This window comes from Coptis chinensis, chromosome 1 (assembly GCF_015680905.1).
Source record: "Coptis chinensis isolate HL-2020 chromosome 1, ASM1568090v1, whole genome shotgun sequence".
NCBI classification, from domain to species: Eukaryota; Viridiplantae; Streptophyta; class Magnoliopsida; order Ranunculales; family Ranunculaceae; genus Coptis; species Coptis chinensis.
The window spans coordinates 16,255,458-16,277,220 of NC_141456.1; the positions used below are offsets into that span (position 1 = coordinate 16,255,458).

Sequence of the window (21,763 nt, forward strand, 5' to 3'; positions counted from 1 at the left end):
CAGTTTGTTTCCCTTATTTTGTCATAAATATATGAAATTTAGAATGCATCGATATAGATTAATGGGTAGAATCTTGTACATATAATTCATTGGGCATTAAACCGAATGTATCAAGTATGTTAGTCGTATGTACATGCCATACAAATTGTCTTTCTCTTTTCTTTTGTGTGTGTGTGTGTTGTTGTGTGTGTGTGGTGGGGGGTAGTTAGTGGAATTTGGCTATGAGTCTATGGAACAATAGAAAACATTTGTAACATACCTACAGGACATGCAGCCGAAAATTTATCCACCATTGGCATATTAAGTGCATGTGAAACTGCCTGACGAGTTGCAAGCTGTGCTTCAATAAGCTATGGATTTGCTAGATTACCAGCCCCACCTGAATTCAAGCTAGCCTGACGCTTCCTTATGATTGTCCATCTCTACATATCTCACCTTAAACAAACAATTACTAGAATTAAAATGCAAAACCTTAATCCAGAAAAGCATCAAAAGTCAAAACAAACACATTAAGACCACACCAGCCAACCCACACATACATTCAATCAAACACATTAAGAGCAAGACAAGCTATTTAGAGAACAACCAACCCACTATAGTGAATCATCACAAAGAAACAAAACCTAAATCCTAAATCGTCAATTAGGTATCCAACTCTCTCAAATTTGATTGGCAAGAAGTCTAGTAATTAGATTTTTTCAGATGACAAACATAGATGAAACACCAGAAATTTCATGAAAATGAGAAATTCTAACCGTAGACTTTCTATATGTAATTTTTAAAAAACTTTGAATTTCAAAGTATAAACGAGAAATTCTTACCATATGAGAATGAAGAAAATTAAAAAAAGCGTTGCACCCTCTCTTAAAGTTCGGGTTCGAAATTGGCCATAAAGTTTTAATGGAAGTTGCGAGAAGAAAATTGTACTAACGGTTTAGAGCGAAACCTCATTTTTTTTTTTTTTTTTGTTTTTGATATAAATTCTTCTATCCCCACGGGATTTTAATTTGCCGAAATATAAACCACTGTTTGCCAGGAAACCGTGGGATACTCCCTAACTAAAAAATGGAAAACGAATGGGCCGTGGTATAAACTAACAAGATGTCACGGTTTGTGTAAATTAGTGGTATAAACTAACATCCAAAAAATTAGATGAATTTCGACCGTGGTATACAAATATTAGCCACTATAATTACAAAAACAGTGGTATATACATTCATACCTACCGTGGTATATGGGTCTTTCTGTAGTAGTGGACATTCAAAAACAATGCAATGGTGTTGTTATAGTTCTGTTTTTTGAAGATCATATTTAATTTGATTGCATTGATAGGTAGATTTCGTTGGCATGCTTAGTCATACTTTTATCGTTAGTATATTTTTTGGGCATACTTTGAATGGGAGAATGATTGATCAACGTTTTTCATTCTAAACGAGTGTTGGTTTTATTTTTAGTTCTTGGCCTTGATTTTGATTCCCCTCCTTTTAGTGGCTTTAAGATTATTTGACCGTAGGGTGTCAATTAGGTTTTAGGCTACTATTTCTTCAATTTGAACTCTGACAAATATACAACTCTTTTTACTGATCTTTTGAATACACTTTGGAGCTCCATTTTAAACCAAGAAAGTTTGCCACTAAAGTTCAGGCTCTCTTTAGGCTTTCTCTTTGAGACCTTGAATCCTTTTAGCTGTGTTCTCAATATTTGGTTCAGTGCTTTGAAACATAGAGACTATTGCATTGTCGCATTTGTTGAAATCTATTGGACAGGTCACAATAGCAAATTTTAGCTCATACTGTGAATGAACCTGGGCGAGCTAACATTGACATGTTCTCATGTATGCTCACAAAGAAGTAACCCATCCTTATTATCACTAAATGGAGTTTCTTGGAACCCCTTGGTTAACTAATATATGTGAAAGTTTGTCTCTTTTAGGTAGTAATGCAAGTAGTCCATGGACTTCAAGTAAGCAATGTCAACGACTCTAGGGCCGGGTTCGCTTTTTCTTTTTTCAATTAAATGAAGTAGATATTTTTTTTTGTCATTGTACATATTTTTTTTTAGCAATGAGTCTATAAGTAAACACTGTAGTCATGCATATTCAAAAATATTGTTGAACGTAAAATATTATTGAGCCATAAAAGTTGATTTCTCAACGTAATATTTGCTCATTTGCTCATAATTGGGTGAAAAGTTTTTAGGTGCCTTCAATTTAGAGTTGTAGCTACTTGTAGCTTACAATGTTTGAGGTGTTAAATGTTGTTATTTCTTATTTCGGCTTTTAGAACCACTTCATTTTGCAGCCAATGTATTGCTGCTTTGTTTGCTCTATCTCTAGGCATTCAACTTTTCAATTGCTTTAATCCTTATGGCTTATTTTATATCATTTTTGCTGTTGTTTAATAAATATTACTTTCGTTCCATTAAATTTGCAGTTTACTATGGCACAGGGTGTTTACTATGTCAGAAACCTTTTCTATTTAGTTTTTGTTAACTCCACTTTATTTTTCCGACACTAAATGGTTTTGGTGGTTCCACCTGTACATCACCACTTTTGGGACAATTCTATAACACGGGAGCTTTGGCAATGGTTTTGCATGGTGTTCCATTTCGACAAATATTTCAATAACTTCCAAGGAGCAGATACCAATGTCAAGCACTCGAGCCTTATTATTAGGGAATTTTGGACTTGCTATGGGTGTCACTCTAGCTAATGGTACATAGTAAGGGAAGGTTACATATTGGATCACTCACTGTGCAAACAAAGTAGCTAAGGGCATCATGAACAATGGGGACTCAACAACTCTCACAATGCTGGGGCTCAAAACCAAAGACTACAAACATGAAACTATCAGGTAGTGCAGGCGGCATCCTCCATCTCTAACTACAACCCAAGACAATTAGGGTGTGTTACTATGTTTCACGTTAAGATTTTTTTTGTTGGTAAGCGTCGTCCAATTCTTCATACCATTTTCAGGTTTCATTGATCAGACCATGTAACTCATTTGCGCGTAGGAGTCAATGTGGTTCATCATAGAATTTTTATACATAACTTTTTTTGTTCATCATTACAAAGTAAAAGAAGATAACTAAATAATGGTTCCACCTATGGATATTCTTTTTTAGTTGTTTTTGTTGCCACCTATTGATATTCTTTTTTAGTTGTTTTTGTTGCCACCTATGGATATTCTTTTTTAGTTGTTTTTGTTGCTTAACAAATATACACTTTCCTTGCAGCAGCCATTATACAGGTTGTTTGAAACTTATGCGATGACACTATTGCTTCAAAGTACCAAGCAAGGAAATATTTATGTGGGAGCATGTTTACAGTTTGATCATTCAAAGGACAGTTTTCTACAATATGTGGGCCAACTATCCACACATGTACAAAAGTATGCAATTTTATGCCAGTAGTAGATTATTCATTTCATTAACTTGATATAAACAGTTAACGCATTGCACTTTGTGTGCCAAGTACAATGTATTGCCCCTTCAGCTTTTGCTTAATTGTCTAACCTTAGTTTACCTTTCTTAGTAGTATACTTTTCCAAGGTAAAAGACAATCGTAACATACACCTCTATAAGATTTTTTTTTTTTTTTTTTTTCACCATGTGTAGAGCACGTGCATTATTGCTAGTATATCATAAAGTTGGACCAGTTGAAAGTGAACATGTTCAGAGATCACATTACATGTTATTTTCATGCTACACATCTATACTTAATCTATGTCGTTAGAGATATTAGTATTGTGACAACAGATGAGTCTAGTCATGCTAAATATGGCAAAGGCTGTTGTGATCCTATATTTTTATTTCTCAATATATGGACCAGATTGTTTTGAGACGTCACTCATAATTTCGACAATAGAATTTAGAACTCTTAAGGTTTACCATTGTCTAATATCAGGTTATGACATATGTGGTACAAGTGAGAGATTGTTAGAACTTTTCCTCTTCAGGTGTACCTACATAGATCATACACATTAAACAGATTTAATTGTCGAACTACGTACGTGTGACATTGGAAAGACTCACTAAACCGTGATCTTAAAGTAACATGACCGAGTCATTTACATGTCTCAAATCACACATGTCAGGTCATGACACGTGTATAAAGTGAGTATGGGCTTAACTATATGTGCAGATACTTTTTGGGCTTAAGCGTATTTCTATTATCATGATGAACTATAATAGAAATACACCCACAATATATATAAGTTGAGGTCCCCACCCCAAACCCTACTATGAGTCTCATAGTTTTCCATCTATTGTGAGAAAACACAAAGAAGGGTTTTGGAGTGGAAGACAACAACGTTCTGCTGCTTATAGGACTTGCTTGATCAACGCTATGACTTCAGGTATGTCCTATTACAATTAGGTACTTTTCTTTATTGATTGACATGCGATTCTGGGTTATGGAGAAATCTTAACAGTTATCTCCACATAAACTCCACATAGGACTATTTTCTCTCAAAATAACTTTGTTGGTGAGAAATTGCCAGAAGTTGGTGAGGTTTTCAAGTTTCGATGATGTTTTAATGTTGGAATTGAGGTTTTGTGAATGTTTATGTTAAATGATTTGATTAACAAGTTTGAGAATGTCAATTGTTTGGTGTATATTGGTGTGTCTCTCTCTTTTTTTTTCACCCACAACACTCTTTCTCCTTCGCCGCCCAACTCTCTCTCCTTCACCCCTCAATAACTACTCTCTCTCTCTCCACAGCTCGCTCACTCTCCACTGCCATATAGTATACTAGTATAAAAAAAATATTTAATGTATGGGTTGAGTCAACTCGGCCTGGTTGACTGAAAACCACCAAATTGAACTGGTTTTTGAACCGAGTTATGTTTTGAATCGGACAGTTCAAATCGGTGTTAAAACCGGTTCTATGTTGAAACAGTTTAACATGCAAAATTCGACCCGGAGAGCTCCGACTCCGGTTCAAATTTGAACCGGCCGAGTCGTAAAACCATGACTACTACTCTACTCTATTCGGACTCCCTACTTGGATTGGGGGTAACGTTGGTTAGCATTGATGAATTAGTAGTAGGTCCGTCAAGCGGTCTAGAATTATTGGATTGGATGAGAGCATTAACGTTTGTTCGGCCTTTGTCCATCAATTGTATGACAGATTGCCTTCGCTGCACATATTTCGTGCTCACAAAAAGTGACTACTGAAACATCTTCCAAATAGTGTATGGCGCTTACCACTGTTCCCTCACTACTACACCTGAAAACCTCACTTCTCTTCCAAACCCATTCTAATCCATTTCCATTCATTCCCCTTCCCCTGAGCTACACAAGTAAGTAAAACCTGAAAATTTTAGTACCCAGACTGAGAAATGTTATTTATTACTCTTGTTGTGTTTCTAGGTTTGTCTTATAAGCCCCTAGTAGTGGTACAAGCTAGAGCAAATACTCGAAAAGAAAGCGCCAAAGTTAGAAACCGAAGACTCCATAAGAAGGTACATACTCTTTTTTGTTGCATGCACACTCATATATTTACTTAAGTTTAATGAGTAAGTCAAATCTGCTCAATAGAATATAGGATTGAGCCAGTGAGGTGTATAAATCTGCTTGTTGCCGATGGTTGAGCAGTCAATTACCAACTTTTGGGACGGGGCATTTGACTAAAGTCAGTAATCAAACTGGTAAACAGTTGTGCATGTCATAGTCAACTAATTCTGTATGAGTGTGCATTTTCATCACATAATGAAATGTAATAGATCATGATAGTTCTCCACTTCTCTGGAACTGACCAGAAAGAACTCTGAACCAACACGAGTTTCATTGATTTGAATAGCTTTTCCTTTAACTTAAGGCCTCACACTTCAACTGAACTACCAAATTTGCGTGTTGATTTATAGCAAACTTGTGTACTATTAAAATGCTTCTGAGGTAAACATCTTTCATATAGGAAAGAAGCATCGTGTAAAGTTAGGTTTGAACCATTCAAAATGGTATTTTTGCGTTGAACGTGATTAGGAAAATACTAGGCTTTCTGCTTTCGGTCCAATGTCCCTTGTTTGGAATCAATATTATGTTTTTGCAGGCCGTTTTAGGACCCCTTGCCCGCTTACCGGTGCGCTGATATAATGTTAGTAACTTAGTACAGCCTTTACATTCTTCCAGACTGCTAGTTTGACCTGCGCTATTTGAAATCTTCGTCTTCTAATACTTGATTATTTACATTGCTTTCACCAGTTCAATGGTTCATCAGTTAGACCCCGGCTCTCTGTTTTCTGTTCAGACAAGCAGTTGTATGCTACTTTAGTTGATGATCAGAATAAGAAGTGTCTGTTTTATGGAAGCACCCTTCAGAAGTCTATTCGTGATAATCCTTCCTGCAGCACCATTGTAAGCATATCCTTTCATTTTCACATCCTTTATTCAAATTGCATCCTGACATCAGAACTATTGTTCACAAAATGAGGATCCACAAGTTTTGACTTGTATATCTCTGCTTTTAAAATTGTCAGGATCCTATTTCTGTCTTTTTTCCTCAGTGTGAGGATTTTTTCTAAATATCAGGATCATATATGGGAATCAATAATGATACCCTAGAATGCTTCCTTTTAAATTGGCTTTAGTGTATTTCAGCATATGTACCTGAGAGAACAACTTTATACTTTTATTTTTAAGCAAAATTGTATATCTTGTTGTTGATTAATCCTTGCTGTAATTAGCAACGAAAAGGCACTTGGAGACTGCATAATAGTCAAAACTCTCAGATTATAATTCACATTGGTTCTGATTTATCCTATAGGGGACATTTTCTTTCAGCATACAGTCATGGAACCTCATTTTTAGTTGTTGAATCTTGGATGTATGAATACTACTGTATTTGTCCACCATTATCCTCTTTGAAACCTTTGTTAAGTTCTAAGCTGAGATCAATATTTCCCCTTTTCCTTTTCTTACCTTGATTCTTCTATCATGCAACTGCTAATTTCGTTACTTAGTTTGAAATCAGGAAGCTGCTCAGAGAGTTGGGGAAGAGCTTGTTAAGGCATGTATTGACCTCAAGATTAATGAAATATCATCATATGATCGAAATGGATTTTCTCGAGGGGAAAAAATGCAAGCTTTTGAGGTTGCAATATCAAGACATGGGTTCTTAAAGTAGGAGCTGTGGCTGGAAATTGTGATTCATATCTTTGATTACTAACGCTGAGGACTTGACCAAATGATACTTACTTTAGTCCCAGGGTTTGTGATTAGGCTGCAGAGATGTAGTTTATAGTTTAGATGAAGTCGGAAGAAGACATTTTGAGATGGCTATTCTGCTTCTGGGAATAGGGACAAGAGAAGTCTGTGATGTATTTAAGGCAAGCAAGATATCATAGACATACGAATCATGTTTTGCAGTTAGTTTTGCCATCATAGTAAGTTATCTCTTCCATCTTTGTGCAGCATAGATTGAGATTAACCCTACAATTGTACTTTTCTAAAATGCTCTTCTTTGTAGCTTTATCGTTGTAGGTAATTGATCTGTTTCGATCATTTTTGCAAATACATTAGAGTAACTGAGTAAGTGCAGTGTTGCACTTTGCTAAAACGTTCTTGTTCGTAACCTTGTCATCAACAATAAATGGGTATTTTCTAGCTTTCTCTTCATAATGAGGTTATCTCTTTTTCCTTGCTGATTACATGAGACCACACTTTAACTGTGCTAGTAAACCGGAGTATTTGCTTGATTTTGCTATTGAATGGCTATAATTATATATCTTTGAAGTGGTTCCATGTCTAACTGTCTCTGCAGCCTGCAAACATATGCAACTAACCATGACTATAATGATATATATATATCTTTAATGGTTCCATACTTCCATCCATGTACTTTTGTTTCGGCTTCAACTTTCAAGTGAAGTAAGGCCGCTTATAAAGTTGGATCTTTGAAGCATATTCACAAATTCGGAATTCAGCATCAATTCTGCAAAGAAAAAATCGTTAATTCGTACAAATTCATTAAAAAAATCGGAAAAAATGGGGAAAGCCATAAATAATCTACTATTTATATACTAAAATAGAGACTTCTAAGAGAGATTTTTTTTTCTTCTAGGTGGCACTCTAATATAAGAGATAGACTTTTCTCTCTCATAGGTGGCCTCTCCTAATGGAGTTGTGGTGACGTGGATATCTGTTAGATATACAGATAAATTCCAAATCACAGAACCAACACACAACACAATAGGCTGAGGCGGACAATGTCGCTTTCTTTAAGGTTGTTTCGCGCCTCCAACTCTTTTCTCAAATAAATTGTAGCAAAGAGTGCGCAACCTCCAGGATACAACAGCCAATCAACTAATCTCCATTGAACCCCTGCACTAGATAACAATAGAGGAAGAGCACTACACACACTCACAATAAACTGAACAGATAGCCCAAGTGAAAAAAAATATAAAAACAATGAACTGGAGTAGAGAAAAATGCAATGCCAGTTCAGTTTTTTTCAGTGAGAAAGAAGATAGAAATTGGTTCTTCTTTTGTAACTGTTGATCCTTCAATAGTGGGTGCATTATAGGCTAATGACCTGTGGATATTGGACTCAACGTTACTGGATAAGAAAGACCATGTCAAAAAATAACCAACAGGAAATAATAGTCGTACCATAAGGAACCCAAGCCCATATGATCAACTCACATATTAAAATACATCAACAATCCCCCACTTATTTTAATAAATACATAAAATCAAATTGGGCAAAACAGATCAGTTTATAAGCATCATGCATAAATAAAGGTGTCTTTCGACTTAAACCTTTGCGTAGTGTAAAGTAATCTAGGTATAAGAATACTAAGTGACTAAGCTTGAACTTAGATTCTTGCATATACAACAAACACTATACACACATGATACCATATAGGTGTAGTCTCGCAAGCCATCACATTACGACCATGTACTTTATCCTGTTTCATGAGTGCTCTAGAGAATTAGCCCACATTCTCATAGGAAGTGGACACACTTCCACGCTCACTAAGGTGAATCTATCAAGAGTGCTCCTGTAGCTCTACACTTCGTCCAACAAGAGCCATAGATCTCATTAAGAGTTTTCCCATAAAACTCAACCTTCAATATTGCTATAGGATGGCATGCATCATATACTCATATGGGACTATAATAAATAGTGTGCATGATCAACAATCATCATGTGACTTGTTCTTCCTTTTAAACCTAGTTCTTGGGATCTCCAGTCCCTAGGTTGGGTTTCCATCACATATGACTCATCACTAAACATGCTTAAGTGCCATACCTTTCGAGGTATCCCATACCTTTTCTCTAGACAAAGCTTTGGTTAAAGGATCTGCAAGGTTATCTCCAGACCTTACAAAATCTATGGTTACCGAACCATTAATTAGAAATATAATCTCTCACAGTATTGTGCTTATGACGTATTTGTTGTGATTTCCCGTTATATTACTTACTACGCACTCTACCGATGGCAGCAGTACTATCACAATGAATCAACGTAGCCGGAACAGGTATATGCCAAACAGGAACATCACATAGAAGGTTTCTCAACCAACTAGTTTCCTCACTAGCAGTGGCTAATGAATGAGTTCAGACTCCATAGTACGTGGATTGTGCTATGATGGTCTGTTTTTTGGACTTCCATGAAACAGCACCACCACCAATACTAAATACATATCCACTAGTAGCTTTAGAGTCTTCCAATAAAGTATTCCAATCAGTATCACTATATCCTTCAAGTACAGTGGGAAACTTTTGATAATGTATACCTAAGTTGATAGTCCTTTTAAGATATCTCATAAGTCTACCAACTGCATACTAATGTTCATTGCTAGAGCAGTTTGTGACATATCTAAGGCTACCAATAATACTAGCATATCCATTTGATTAACTGGGTCACCCATATTAACAAGTAATTTAATACTTGGATCAAAAGGTGTACATACAGGCTTACAATCAAAATAACCATACATTTTCAAAACTTTTTCAATATAATGTGATTGATCCAAATATATGCCAGAAGAAGATCTAGTAACTTTGATACCTAATATAACATTAGCTTCACATAGATATTTCATATCAAAATTATGTGACAAAAAAAATTTGGTCTCATTAACTATTTCTAAGTTAGAACCAAAAATCAGCACATCCACATATAAGCATATCATGACACAAACTCCATCAAGGTATTTAAAATAAATACATTTGTCACTATCGTTAATTCTAAACCCATTAGAAATAACAACTTTGTCAAACTTTTTATGCCATTTTGGAGCTTGTTTTAAGCCATACAGTGACTTGACAAGTTTGCACACTTTGTTGGAATTTCTTGGTTCTACAAAATCGGTGGGCTGGTCCATATAGATTTCTTATTCTAAGGTACCATTTAAGAAGACCGTTTTAACGTCCATTTGATGCACAACTAAATTATGGACAACAGCTACAGCAAAGAGCAATGTAATAGAAGTAATGCGAGTAACAGGAGAATATGTGTCAAAAAAGTCTATGTTCTCTTTTTGTCCCCTTAGCTACAAGTCTGGCTTTATACTTTTCCACAGATCCGTTGGGTTTCAGTTTCCTTTTTAAAACCCACTTATAGCGTATGGTTTTAAACCCCGGAGGTAGGTCAACTAACTCCCAAGTTTTATTATTACTTATAAGTGAGTCCATTTCATCCTGAATGGCCTCTCTACAAAATTCAGATTCTGAGGAGTTAAGAGCTTCCTCTAAAGATGAAGGAACTCCTTCTAAAGTAAAGGTATAAAAATTGGGTCCTAAATTTTTAGCAACCCTTGCTCTTTTACTTCTCCTAGGTTCCAAGTCAGTTTCATTATCTCTAGAGTGTAAACGTGTCACTCCATTTTCAGGGGTCTTCAAAGTTTCATTGGTAGATAATAAACCCCCATTATTTGTAATAACAAAAGGAAAAACATGCTCATAAAAATCAACATCCATAGAATCAATGATAACATTATTTTTTTATGTCAAAGGAACCTATATGCCTTACTATTAACTAGCATTATGCACGTGCTAGAGCACGTGTACCAGACAGAAATAAAACATATTGAGAAGTTAACAAATATACTGTCATAGCAGTTATACACTTATACATGTCCGTGACGATTAACAACTTTATTTTGTATGTAGATATGCACATTAGGAACTTTTCATGTACTTAAAAAGATTATACAGAGCCACAGGTTCAATACCAACAGAAGGTAAAAACATAAAGAAACTTCAAAAACTTGCTCATTTTATATCAGAAGGTACTACAATATGCAGTCTCTGATCCAATGATTTAACAGCTACTAGTACACATGGTTTACACTTGTCAGTTAGGTACCTATATAGAAGTTTGCAACTGTATTAAAACTTGCACCTTTGACTCTTGAATAGCTCTTTAACTTCCTATCATAGACTGATAGCAAACGTACTTCAGGAGCTCATAACAAAATGTACATAACTTCCAATATCTCCATGGCTTTTACGGGGATTAAGATGGGCATTGGTTCTGAAAACAGGAACTCCCAGCATTTTCTACAGCACACATAGCATATTACCAAATGTTTTCTCTAGTGAGACGGGTCTGGAATTACTCTGGAATCTGGATTGAACTCCACTGTTTCCCACCAGATTAGCTCATTGATGTTCTCTTCAGTGAATGATGGCTGCTCAAAATCAAAACTGAATGGTCTTGGACAAACAGGCTCATCACTGACATCATGTAGAGACTTCAAGTATGGGTGCTACAATGCTTCATCAACTGCAGAGACAAAACGAAGATTGAGTTCACTTAATAAATCGGCTTCTAATAATACTAAATTGTAACACCACATTTTTTAACCAACCAACTCTACAACAAATTCCAATAAACTTGTCACTATTAGCTAACGCGGGAGCGTCGAATGTGGTAAAAGGAGAATAATATATGAATGAGTTAATACAACCTTAGCAATATGTAAAGCCCCCTCATAAAAAAAGACAACCAAGAACAATGAGTGTTGAATCTGTTGCAATCAATCTTGTGTCAAACCAATAATCAAAGTAGCGTAGTCAGCTAAAGCTTGCTTTGAGCTCAAACACCCGAGCATACTTGTGTTGCTATAGCCACTTTATTATAACCACCACAAAGAATTGTTTTGCCATCAATCCATCAACCTATGCTGGAAAACGTTAAAATTATACCGAAGATTGAAGACAAAGCAAAAACGGAAGACGAAGAAGGAGAACCACACACGGAGAGAAGAATATTCGAGAATGTAGAGATAATACCAAAAAGACCAAAATACCCCCCACAACAAAAAGAGAATTGACGGTTTTGCCCCTGTGATGGACACAATTGTGACACCAAATCACTATTCCTCAACCCCCATATTTTTCTAATATAGTAAGATTGCATAACCCAAAAAGGCACATTTTAGTGTCCTTGGACCAAGCTTATGTCTCTTTGAGGTCAGGCAGTCTAACAAATGCCAAACAACCCCAAACTCGAAAATAATTAAGGTTAGGTTTTCGGTTTTTCCAAAGTTTGAATGGTGTAACTTTGGATTTAACAGATGGAACTCGATTAAGAACATAGCAAACAGTAAAAAGAGCTTCTCCCCATAAATTGTTTGGAGCTCCAGAACTTATCAATATAGCATTAATAAGCTCGGTGTAAGTTCTATTTTTACGTTCCACAACTCCATTCATTCAGGGGAGTAAGGAGCTGTTGTTTCATATATAATACCAATGGACTCTAGAAAATTCAAAATTACCATATTCAGTCCCCATATCACTCCTTAGTCTCTTAATATTTCTACTATGCTGATTTTGAACCTCATCATGTAAACTTTAAAAGCATCAAAAGCATCATTCTTATTCTTTAACAAATAAGCATATGTATACTTAGAACAATCATCTATGAAGGTGATAAAATATCTTTTACCACCTCTAGTTAAATGCCTTCATATTCACATAAGTCGGTATGAATAAGGTCTAAAAGTTTTGTGTTTCTTTCAACACTTTTATGAGGAGTCTTTGTAGTCTTGGCTTGGCTACAAGAGATGCACTGGCTAAACTCCTCATTGCTAAGACTAGGCAAAAGACCTAAGCTACTCATATTGTTAACATACTTGCGATTAACATGACAAAGTCTAGCATGCCAAATATTAATAGAAGTAGAAAGCATGTAAACAGAACTAGAAGCTTTATTAAAATCAGAAATATTGAGTTTAAACATTCCATCACATGCATACCCCTTCCCTACAAACACTCCAGACTTGGTAATCACATATTGATCACCACCTATAGTTTGTTGAAAAGCAGCCTTATTAAGCAAAAACCCAAAAATTAAATTCTTCCTTATACTAGGAGTATGTAAAACAACATCTTTCAAAACCAGTTTCTTCCCAGAAGTGAACTCCAACTCTACATTACCAGTACCCAAAACCCCGGTGGTGTGAGAATCCCCAAGAAGAACTTTATGATTACTAGTTGGAGTATAACTTGTAAAAAAGTTCTTCTCATTACAAACGTGCCTAGAAACACCCGTATCTATCCACCACCCATTAGAAACCTTAATGGAATTAACCTTTGTACGTAATCATAGCCACATATGGCTCTTCGGTTACATTCGCCTGGTTTTCAGGACGATTTTTCCGGCAGTTTCTGGCATAATGCCCATAGTCCTTGCAGGTATAACACTGCACTTCAGAGAAGTCTATCTTAACATAAGGTTTTTGGTATCTATGAACATGGTTTTGGTTATGTGAGTTACTCTTATTCATATTTTGGCCCTTATAACTGTTATAAGGTACCTTTATGGTTTTCTTGGCGGTTTGAGGGAGGGGTTACTCTTAGTTGCTACTACAACAACCTTGGCAGAAGGTCCAGCAACCTCATCTTTTTGGTCTTCAATATGAGACTCCTCAATACGAAGTCTCGTAATTAAATTCTCCATAGAGAATTCCTTGCACTTATGCCTTAGAATGTTCCTGAAATCCTTCCAGGAGGGAGGCAACTTATCAATCATGACGACAACTTGAAATTGCTCATTGATTTTCATCCCTTTTGAAAGTACTTCATGAACTATCTTTTGGAGTTCATGGCACTGTGTAATAATGGGCTTAATATCTTCCATGTGAAATTTAAGATACCTACGTACGTCGTATTTTTTCGATCCAGCCTCTTTTGTATCATATTTCTTTTGCAGTGCGTTCCAGACCTCCAAAGCAATAGGCAACTCATAATCGAAGTCGTAAAGATCGTCAGTTAAGCCATTCAAAATATAATTCTTACACAAATCATCAGCCTGCTCCCATTTCCCAATAGCATGAGACCTTGCAGGTTCATGTAACTCAGTATCAGTAGGCTTTGGGTTATCAAGAACATGTGCAACTTTCATAAGTTTGAGATAAAAATGCATCTTTGCCTTCCATCGCTTAAAGTTTAGTCCTTCAAACTTAAACGGCCTACTGTGATTATTGTCATTTGGAATTTGAATCATCACATCCATGGTTTCAGCAAGACACGAGTTAACCTTAAAATTGTTAGATATACAGATAAATTCTAAATCACATAACCAACACGCAACACAATAGGCTGAGGCGCGGACAATGTCGCTTTTTTTAAGGTTGTTTCACACCTCCAACTCTTCTCTCAAACAAATTGCAGCAAATAGTGCGCAACCTCCAGGATACAACAGCCAATCAACTAATCTCCATTGAACCCCTGCACTAGATAACAATAGAGGAAGAACACTACACACACTCACAATAAACTGAACTAATTGCCCAAGTAAAAAAAATATGAAAACAATGAACTACATCAGAGAAAAATGCATTGCTAGTTCGGTTTTTTTCAGTGAGAAAGAAGATAGAAATTGGTTTTTCTTTTGTAACTGTTGATCCTTCAATAATGGGTACGTTATAGGCTAATGTGTAGGAACCGTTATTTCAGAACGAATATTTCTACAAACTGCGAGAACCCACGCGTAGCGAAATCAATGGGGTTCTCACGATTTTGGATAGAGAACATACCTTTTAGATCCGGTTTTGATAACTCTGAGAATCCAAGCTTTATGAATCCGAATCAACAATCAACCCCTTGATCTTCTGTTGTATTCCTTTAGAATAAATTGGACGTTGTATGGACAACGATCTATCAACCACCTTCTTTCTCACAAAGCTAAAGCTAGATCCAATTTTGGATCTATCTTTCCTTGCCTCTTTTTCTAATACAGTGAATAGTGAATAGGTTAATTTCGGCCAGAGAGAAGAAGGATTCTATTTATAGGCTACAACAGGGACCATGAGGAGAAATTAGGGTTTGGCCTCTTGACGGGCTTAGGCTTCCCATGTTCGCCCAGAACACACGGCCCAAGTCCGTCAACAAATGGCTTATTCCACTAAAGGTCATTGTTGCATTACCACCCTAATCCCAAATTACGTGTCAGCGTTTATGGGCTCTATATTATATGCTCGTTGATCTCCTCGTGTTTAAGATATCGAATGTCCGTTGATTAAGTCAAGTTCTTGACAACACTTACATTAATCAACTTCTTATGTCCTAATCAACTTCCTTATTGTCATGTGAATAAATCCACCTGGGGTTTACATGACTCATTTTCATGAGCTCCTCATGGGGACATCAAATCCGACTTCTTCTTGGGACGGGGTTTTTTTTTTTTTTTTTTTGCAATAAGTTTAAATTGTATTAAAAGAAAGGGGAAATCATCAAAATGATTAGTGTAGACAACGGGACCATTCCTTCTATAATCAACAGCATACCTTATATACAATGTCATTATCCAATCCATCGAGTTTGTTGATTCACAAATGAATCTCACTCAATGATGATTTAAAGCAATGTACAATGCATGTAAGTGCCCGTTATTATATCCGGTTTAGGAGGACAAACATCCATAATAACATAGGCGTTTGTTCTCTTATATAGTCAGAATAATGAGAAACAACCTCACTTGGTCCTGTTCAATACACACAAAATGTACTAGTGTAATTATATAGTCAAGATAGACTAATATCAGATTATACTACAACCGTACCAATGGTTTGTCCAAATCCATCTAGGTTGTGAACGATTACTTATACTTTATAAGGTACTGATGATATAATATTATGTGTGTCCACACCATATCATCTACAACATAAAGTATTAGACACATGCATATAACTAATATGCATAACATTTGCCCATATGATTCTCATTCAAAAAATAAAGAATTAGAATTAATACAAAAGTAATGTTTTTAGTATATAACCCTATCATAATGACCCGTGGATAATGGACTCAATGTTACTGGATAAGAAAGATCAAGTCAAAAAATAACCAACAGGAAATAATAGCCGAACCATAAGGAACCTAGGCCCATATGATCAACTCACATATTAAAATACATCAACAATATCTACTTGGCACTCTCTCATAAGAGTCCATCAATTGTGAATTGCTTAAAGCATTCCAATTCCTAATTTCTCAAAAATAGTAATCCTCTTTCAATTTGGATTATTTCCTAAAAAATAGGAAACATAATCTTATAAAATTGTGAATTGTTTAAAGCATTCCAATTCCTAATTCTTTAAAAATAGGAAAGAACTTCAAAAATAAGAATTCTCTTTCAATTTGGAATTTATATAAATTATTTCCTAAAAAATAGGAAACATAATCTTATAATTACCCCCACAAATTCTGTACGTATAGATTTCCCTTTAATGTTGGAATTAAATTAAGATCATCATAAGCATGTAAGTTTTTCATTAGCTGCGAGAAAGTAAATATAAAAATTAAAGAATCTAAAGTCTTTGCATTGAATCTAATTTGCGATCATACTAATTGGTCAGGTAATAACCATTACCTGATCGATTTACATTGATTTGTCCTAATACAAAGCATTGGGAAAACCCTATGCCGCAATAATATGCAGTGATGATACATATCTTTTTCTCTTCTCTTGGTTATATTGAAGGCATGGCATGGCCAGTAGAACTTACCTTAGTTGATCGATCAAAGTATAAACAAATTATATTATTTCTTATGACCTTTATATTCACTCCCATGAAAGGACATAAGCTCAATTTACTTACACTATAGTTTAATTTGATTTAACTACCTATACCTATTTATGACAGATCATTTTCTATACCTGTTTACACAATCAGACCCAAAAACTTCTAGATTCCTTTGTGCCACTTCGACCTTGATTAGGAACTTTTGAGAATTCACAACAAAATTTCTTTAATATTAGAAAACTATCTATAATTGCCTCAAGAGTGTACATGGTATGGACAACATGCAACTCGAGACTTAATTGAAGATGAAAACATTATAGATGAGTCTACTTTGATAAAGTATTCACCAAAATATAGAAGATCTACGTCTTCTCACGTCTAAATAATCCTTTGACGTTCTCATGTATTATGACTTGAGTGGTGACTTCATATTATTAAACTAAACTGCATTGTCGTGGGATTTTTGTCCACTGTTGATTGATTATTTCTTTTGGCTGGGAATAATCAGATGATGCTAAGCTATAGCAGTTGGCATTGGATACCAAAGAACAAGAGTAATATGGCAGACTTTCCTAGAATTATTAACCTATTAAATGGTACTGAGCAAGCACCCGCCCTTGGTACTCTTTCAAACACCTTGGTACGTAATGAGAAACTAGACGGAGATGTTCAACAAGAGTGAAAAGCCCAGAAGCTGGACTATTTCTGGAGCCATTTAAGGGAAGTGGAAGGTCTAGTCGATGATGCAAGCTAACCGATCTTGCATCCTTAACAGTCACCACTACACCATCAGCTACGATCACTTCCTTCAGTACATCGGCATCCACATCATGCTGGAAAAACAAAATAACGAACACCAACATTAGCATTATGTACCAATGCCTAACAGCTATATAAAAAAAAGGTGAAATTCCGTCAAGATACATCCACTAATAATATACCATAATAAGGTTAAAAGTTTAATGCTAAATGGAAAAAAAAAAAAAAAAAAAATGAGGTGTGCCATTTTGCGTAATGTTTAGGCAATAAGTATTCTCTAAAATGATTAAAAAGATTATAATCATTGGGTCATTGTTATACATGCAGCTTAGTATAGTATCAAGAGTTTTATAAGCTGATTAAAATTTAAGACTGGGAACTGATTGAATTGGTGTGGTTATGTTGATTTGGTTATGTTAATTTTTACCCAAACAACTCACGAGTTTAGGATGTGTTAATTATTATGAAAAGTTCATATATCACAGCCCAATGGGAACTATTAGCAGTCTTTTAAACTTCACGCCGAGAAAGAATGACGTGGAAAAGAGTTGTCATACGCACCTACTACTAATGCTTCACAAGTCAATTTTGCAAATCTTTGGGGTTTTATTTAATTACGGTTACATTCATATGATGCAATTAGGTATCTAATCTAGTTTGACCTCATGCAGGCAACATTTAGAAGGATAACACCTTTCGGCACTGAATTATGGAGAAAACTACTGGAGTATATATAAGAATATCGATCGTACTACTCATTCTCGAGTTTCTTTGTCTTGATCTGTAAATATCGATAAGTTTTGAAACTAGGTTCGTTCGGTTCGCTCCCCTTTCTCCACCTCTCCTGCAGATTTACAACCTGCCAAAAGGTTTGTTTGTGTTTCATAGGCTATGAGGGTGTGGTGACTCAATGGGGTGTTAGTCCCCTTCTTGACAAGACTCATAGGCTGGTATTTGTTGAAGGTAGCCTGTATTGGTGCTTGGCATCCAACTAGAGTTTCATTCTCTATAGCTAGCTAGGGCAGAGAAGAATGGGTATCATTATTATACGTAGATGAACAAGAAAATATACAAGCTTGAAAAGGCTTATCATGGGTCACATGCATACTACTGATAGTGAGTATGATAGGACTAAGAAGGACATTACTCCGATGGGAGGTTTAATTTCCCCCAAACTTAATAATAAAGGGATGTTGAATTGTGCGGGACCAAATAAACATGCATGTTGTTACTCTGAGACAATAAATGTTGAAGCAGACCTCAAGACCGGCCTTGGAGGAAATCAAGCTCAAATTTATACACTTAAAGTTTGACCATGATGGAGAAGTCCAAGTTCTATAGCCAAATCAAAGCTTAGAAATCATAGAATGTTGGCTGCCATTTTGTTTAATTCTAGTAGCAATTCTGCTTAGTTTGTTTTATATTCTATGCTTGGGCTTTGATCTTTAATGAACTTCTTTACTTTTTTCGTCATTTCTGTAAGGATCTAAATTTTTTTAGCACAATGTGACTTATGAGCATTGGTATCCAGAATACCTAATATCGAAAAGTTACATTGCATGTTCTAACTTTAATTAATTAAGAGATATCTAAACTATTAGAAAACTTATTTGAATTGACTTTGCCTTTCTAGCTATATACAACAATTATATAAATGTTATCGTCAACTCTAGATTTCTACATATAGAACAATCATAATCATTTCAAAGGATCTAATAAGGAGGATCCGTGAAGATATTGTTCTATACTTTGAGTAAGCATAGTATTAATAAAGAGATTAAGTAGTTCTATCATAATTACTATGAAAATCTTATAATGCATCCCCATCTTCAGAAGGTGCAATATAAGCATTTTTAGTATTGAGGCTTACATGAAGGACGAAGAAACGATGAAGGGGGAATGGAGCAAATGAATAAATGAATATGAAAAATTGATTGTGAAATGATAGGTCGGATAATAGTGGTGTACTTAAGAGCTGCTCGCTCAGAAGAGTTATTTTGCAATGGATGGCAAGTAATCAAGATTAAGTCAGCAATGTTCTCACGTTTTATCATAATTGATTGGTTTAATATTTACCAATTGATTTCCAATATATTCAAAAAATTGCACACCAAAAAAGAAGCTTTTTAACTTCAAGCAAAATATCTTAAAGATTTTGGGCGTATGCCCGGGTCCAAAATCTAGTTAAAACATAAAATAGTATGCAGTGTGATTATGCATCATGTGAGGGTTACTTCGAGCATATATCAAATTCAAAATTTACAAATATATATATGTAAAGTCTTGTTATATCTTACAATATCCTCAAAATAATTGCAATTTAAAAAGTTAAATATTAAAAAAAAAATTAATATAAAGTTATCCATCATAATAAAAAAAATGCTAAAAATTGGTAAACATCGAGAATTCGGAGACTTTTACTGTTTTTATTGTTTATTTATTTTGAAATTCGATAACTAGTAAATTCGGATTTTATTTTATTTTTTAAATCGGAGATTTTTGTGACTATGGTTTGAAGTACACCTTGGGCCAGGTTTAAGTTATTAAGTGGTAAAGTCCATGGGTCGTAGTCCGTTTGTCAACAGAAAAAGTTCGGATGTTATTGGAGATTTGGAGAGTCTCTCGTTCCCAAAGTTAGTTACTTAACCGCCGATTCGAAACATGGTAACCAACTCTATAAAACCCGCTCTGAGCACAAACTCATGATTTCTCTTGCAACCCATCCTTCTCCAATCCGTTTCTCACATTTTCATTTCTTTTGTCTGAAAATCACAAAGAAAATGGAGCAAAGTGACGGAGTTGGAATCAAAATCTACAATACTGCTCCTCCAGAACAACCGTCTCCATACCCCTCTTCTCCATCACAACAATTGCCTCCCATTGAAGATGGTAAACCTGGCGGCCGTAAAAGGCGAGCAGTTGCTAAGGGAGTACAAAAAACTTTGTCTAAAACATCAATGCTCGCAAACTTTCTTCCTACCGGAACCCTTCTCACTTTCTCGATGGTCCTTCCTTCGGTTTCTGGTGATGGAAAGTGCTCTCCAGTGAATACTATGATGATTTATGTTCTGATAGGGCTGTGCTCTCTATCGTGTTTCTTCTTCCATTTCACTGATAGTTTTAAGGATCTAGAAGGGAAGGTTTACTACGGATTTGTTACGCCGAGGGGATTAGCAGTCTTCAAGCCAGGTCTTGGCGTAGAAATTCCAAAAGATGAGCGTTATAAACTTGGGTTTCATGATCTGGTTCATGCTTTGATGTCTGTCATGGTGTTTATGGCAATTGCACTCTCAGATCATCGTATAACAAACTGTTTGTTCCCGGGCCATGTTGAGGATATGGATCAAGTTATGGAGAGTTTTCCTTTAATGGTGGGAATTATATGTAGTGGTTTGTTTCTCGTCTTCCCCACAACTCGTTATGGAATAGGGTGCATGGCTACGTGATGAACTCAGTGTGTCATTCTTTATAGGATTGTTATTGCATGTACCAGGGGAATAGTGTATGTAGGTTTTGTGTTGGTGTTTGGGTCTAGGATTATATATAGTTACTCATTGTCTTCTCGGTTCATTGAATTGAAGCAATGTGTCTCTTTGATGTATTATTACACAATAAATTAATATCAGGCAGTTGCCTGATCATTTGAATTATTATTTGGTTAATTGAGTTTGGGATTTTTATCTTTTTAGGCTTATATTAGAAGACAATTTTCATACTATTTTAAGTCGTGAAGTAGATAATACATCTTAGACACATCCTTATGTTTTGATTTTGTACTGAATTCCCAGGGTGCTCGCCTGCGCAGTAAAATGTAGTACTTTACAGTTTACACTAGAGTACTACACTGCTCGATATCTTGAAACACTATGCATTCATATGTAGTCTTATCACTCTTATGGCATTGATCCAATTCGAGCGAAACTTTGCACGATGATAAGTGATTACTACCCCACAAACAGACCACATAATGGCTAATTAGGCCCCATGCTTCAATGATGCTAGATTTGTGATAACAACAACACGAACT

At 35.6% G+C, this 21,763-nt stretch overlaps 1 protein-coding gene and 1 pseudogene across 4 annotated transcripts; both read left to right on the plus strand.

Annotated features, from left to right (window-relative positions):
- Positions 1–4,997: 4,997 nt before the first annotated feature.
- LOC147522501 (Ribosomal L18p/L5e family protein) lies at positions 4,998–7,618 on the plus strand. Of its 3 annotated transcripts, none has more exons than XM_086593900.1 (4): positions 4,998–5,301; positions 5,372–5,463; positions 6,203–6,355; positions 6,961–7,618. In XM_086593900.1, the coding sequence occupies exons 1-4, from the start codon at positions 5,196–5,198 to the stop codon at positions 7,117–7,119; spliced, it is 510 nt and encodes a 169-aa protein (XP_086450026.1). In that variant the 5' UTR covers positions 4,998–5,195; the 3' UTR covers positions 7,120–7,618. The 3 variants fall into 3 exon arrangements, with proteins under 3 accessions (XP_086450026.1, XP_086450035.1, XP_086450031.1); XM_086593909.1 differs by having other exon boundaries at positions 6,976–7,618; XM_086593905.1 differs by having other exon boundaries at positions 5,000–5,301; positions 6,972–7,618.
- Positions 7,619–20,393: 12,775 nt separating this feature from the next.
- On the plus strand, positions 20,394–21,386 carry LOC147522502 (protein DMP9 pseudogene; annotated as a pseudogene). Its single transcript, XR_015195342.1, has one exon. The product of XR_015195342.1 is annotated as a protein DMP9 pseudogene (transcript).
- Positions 21,387–21,763: the final 377 nt, after the last annotated feature.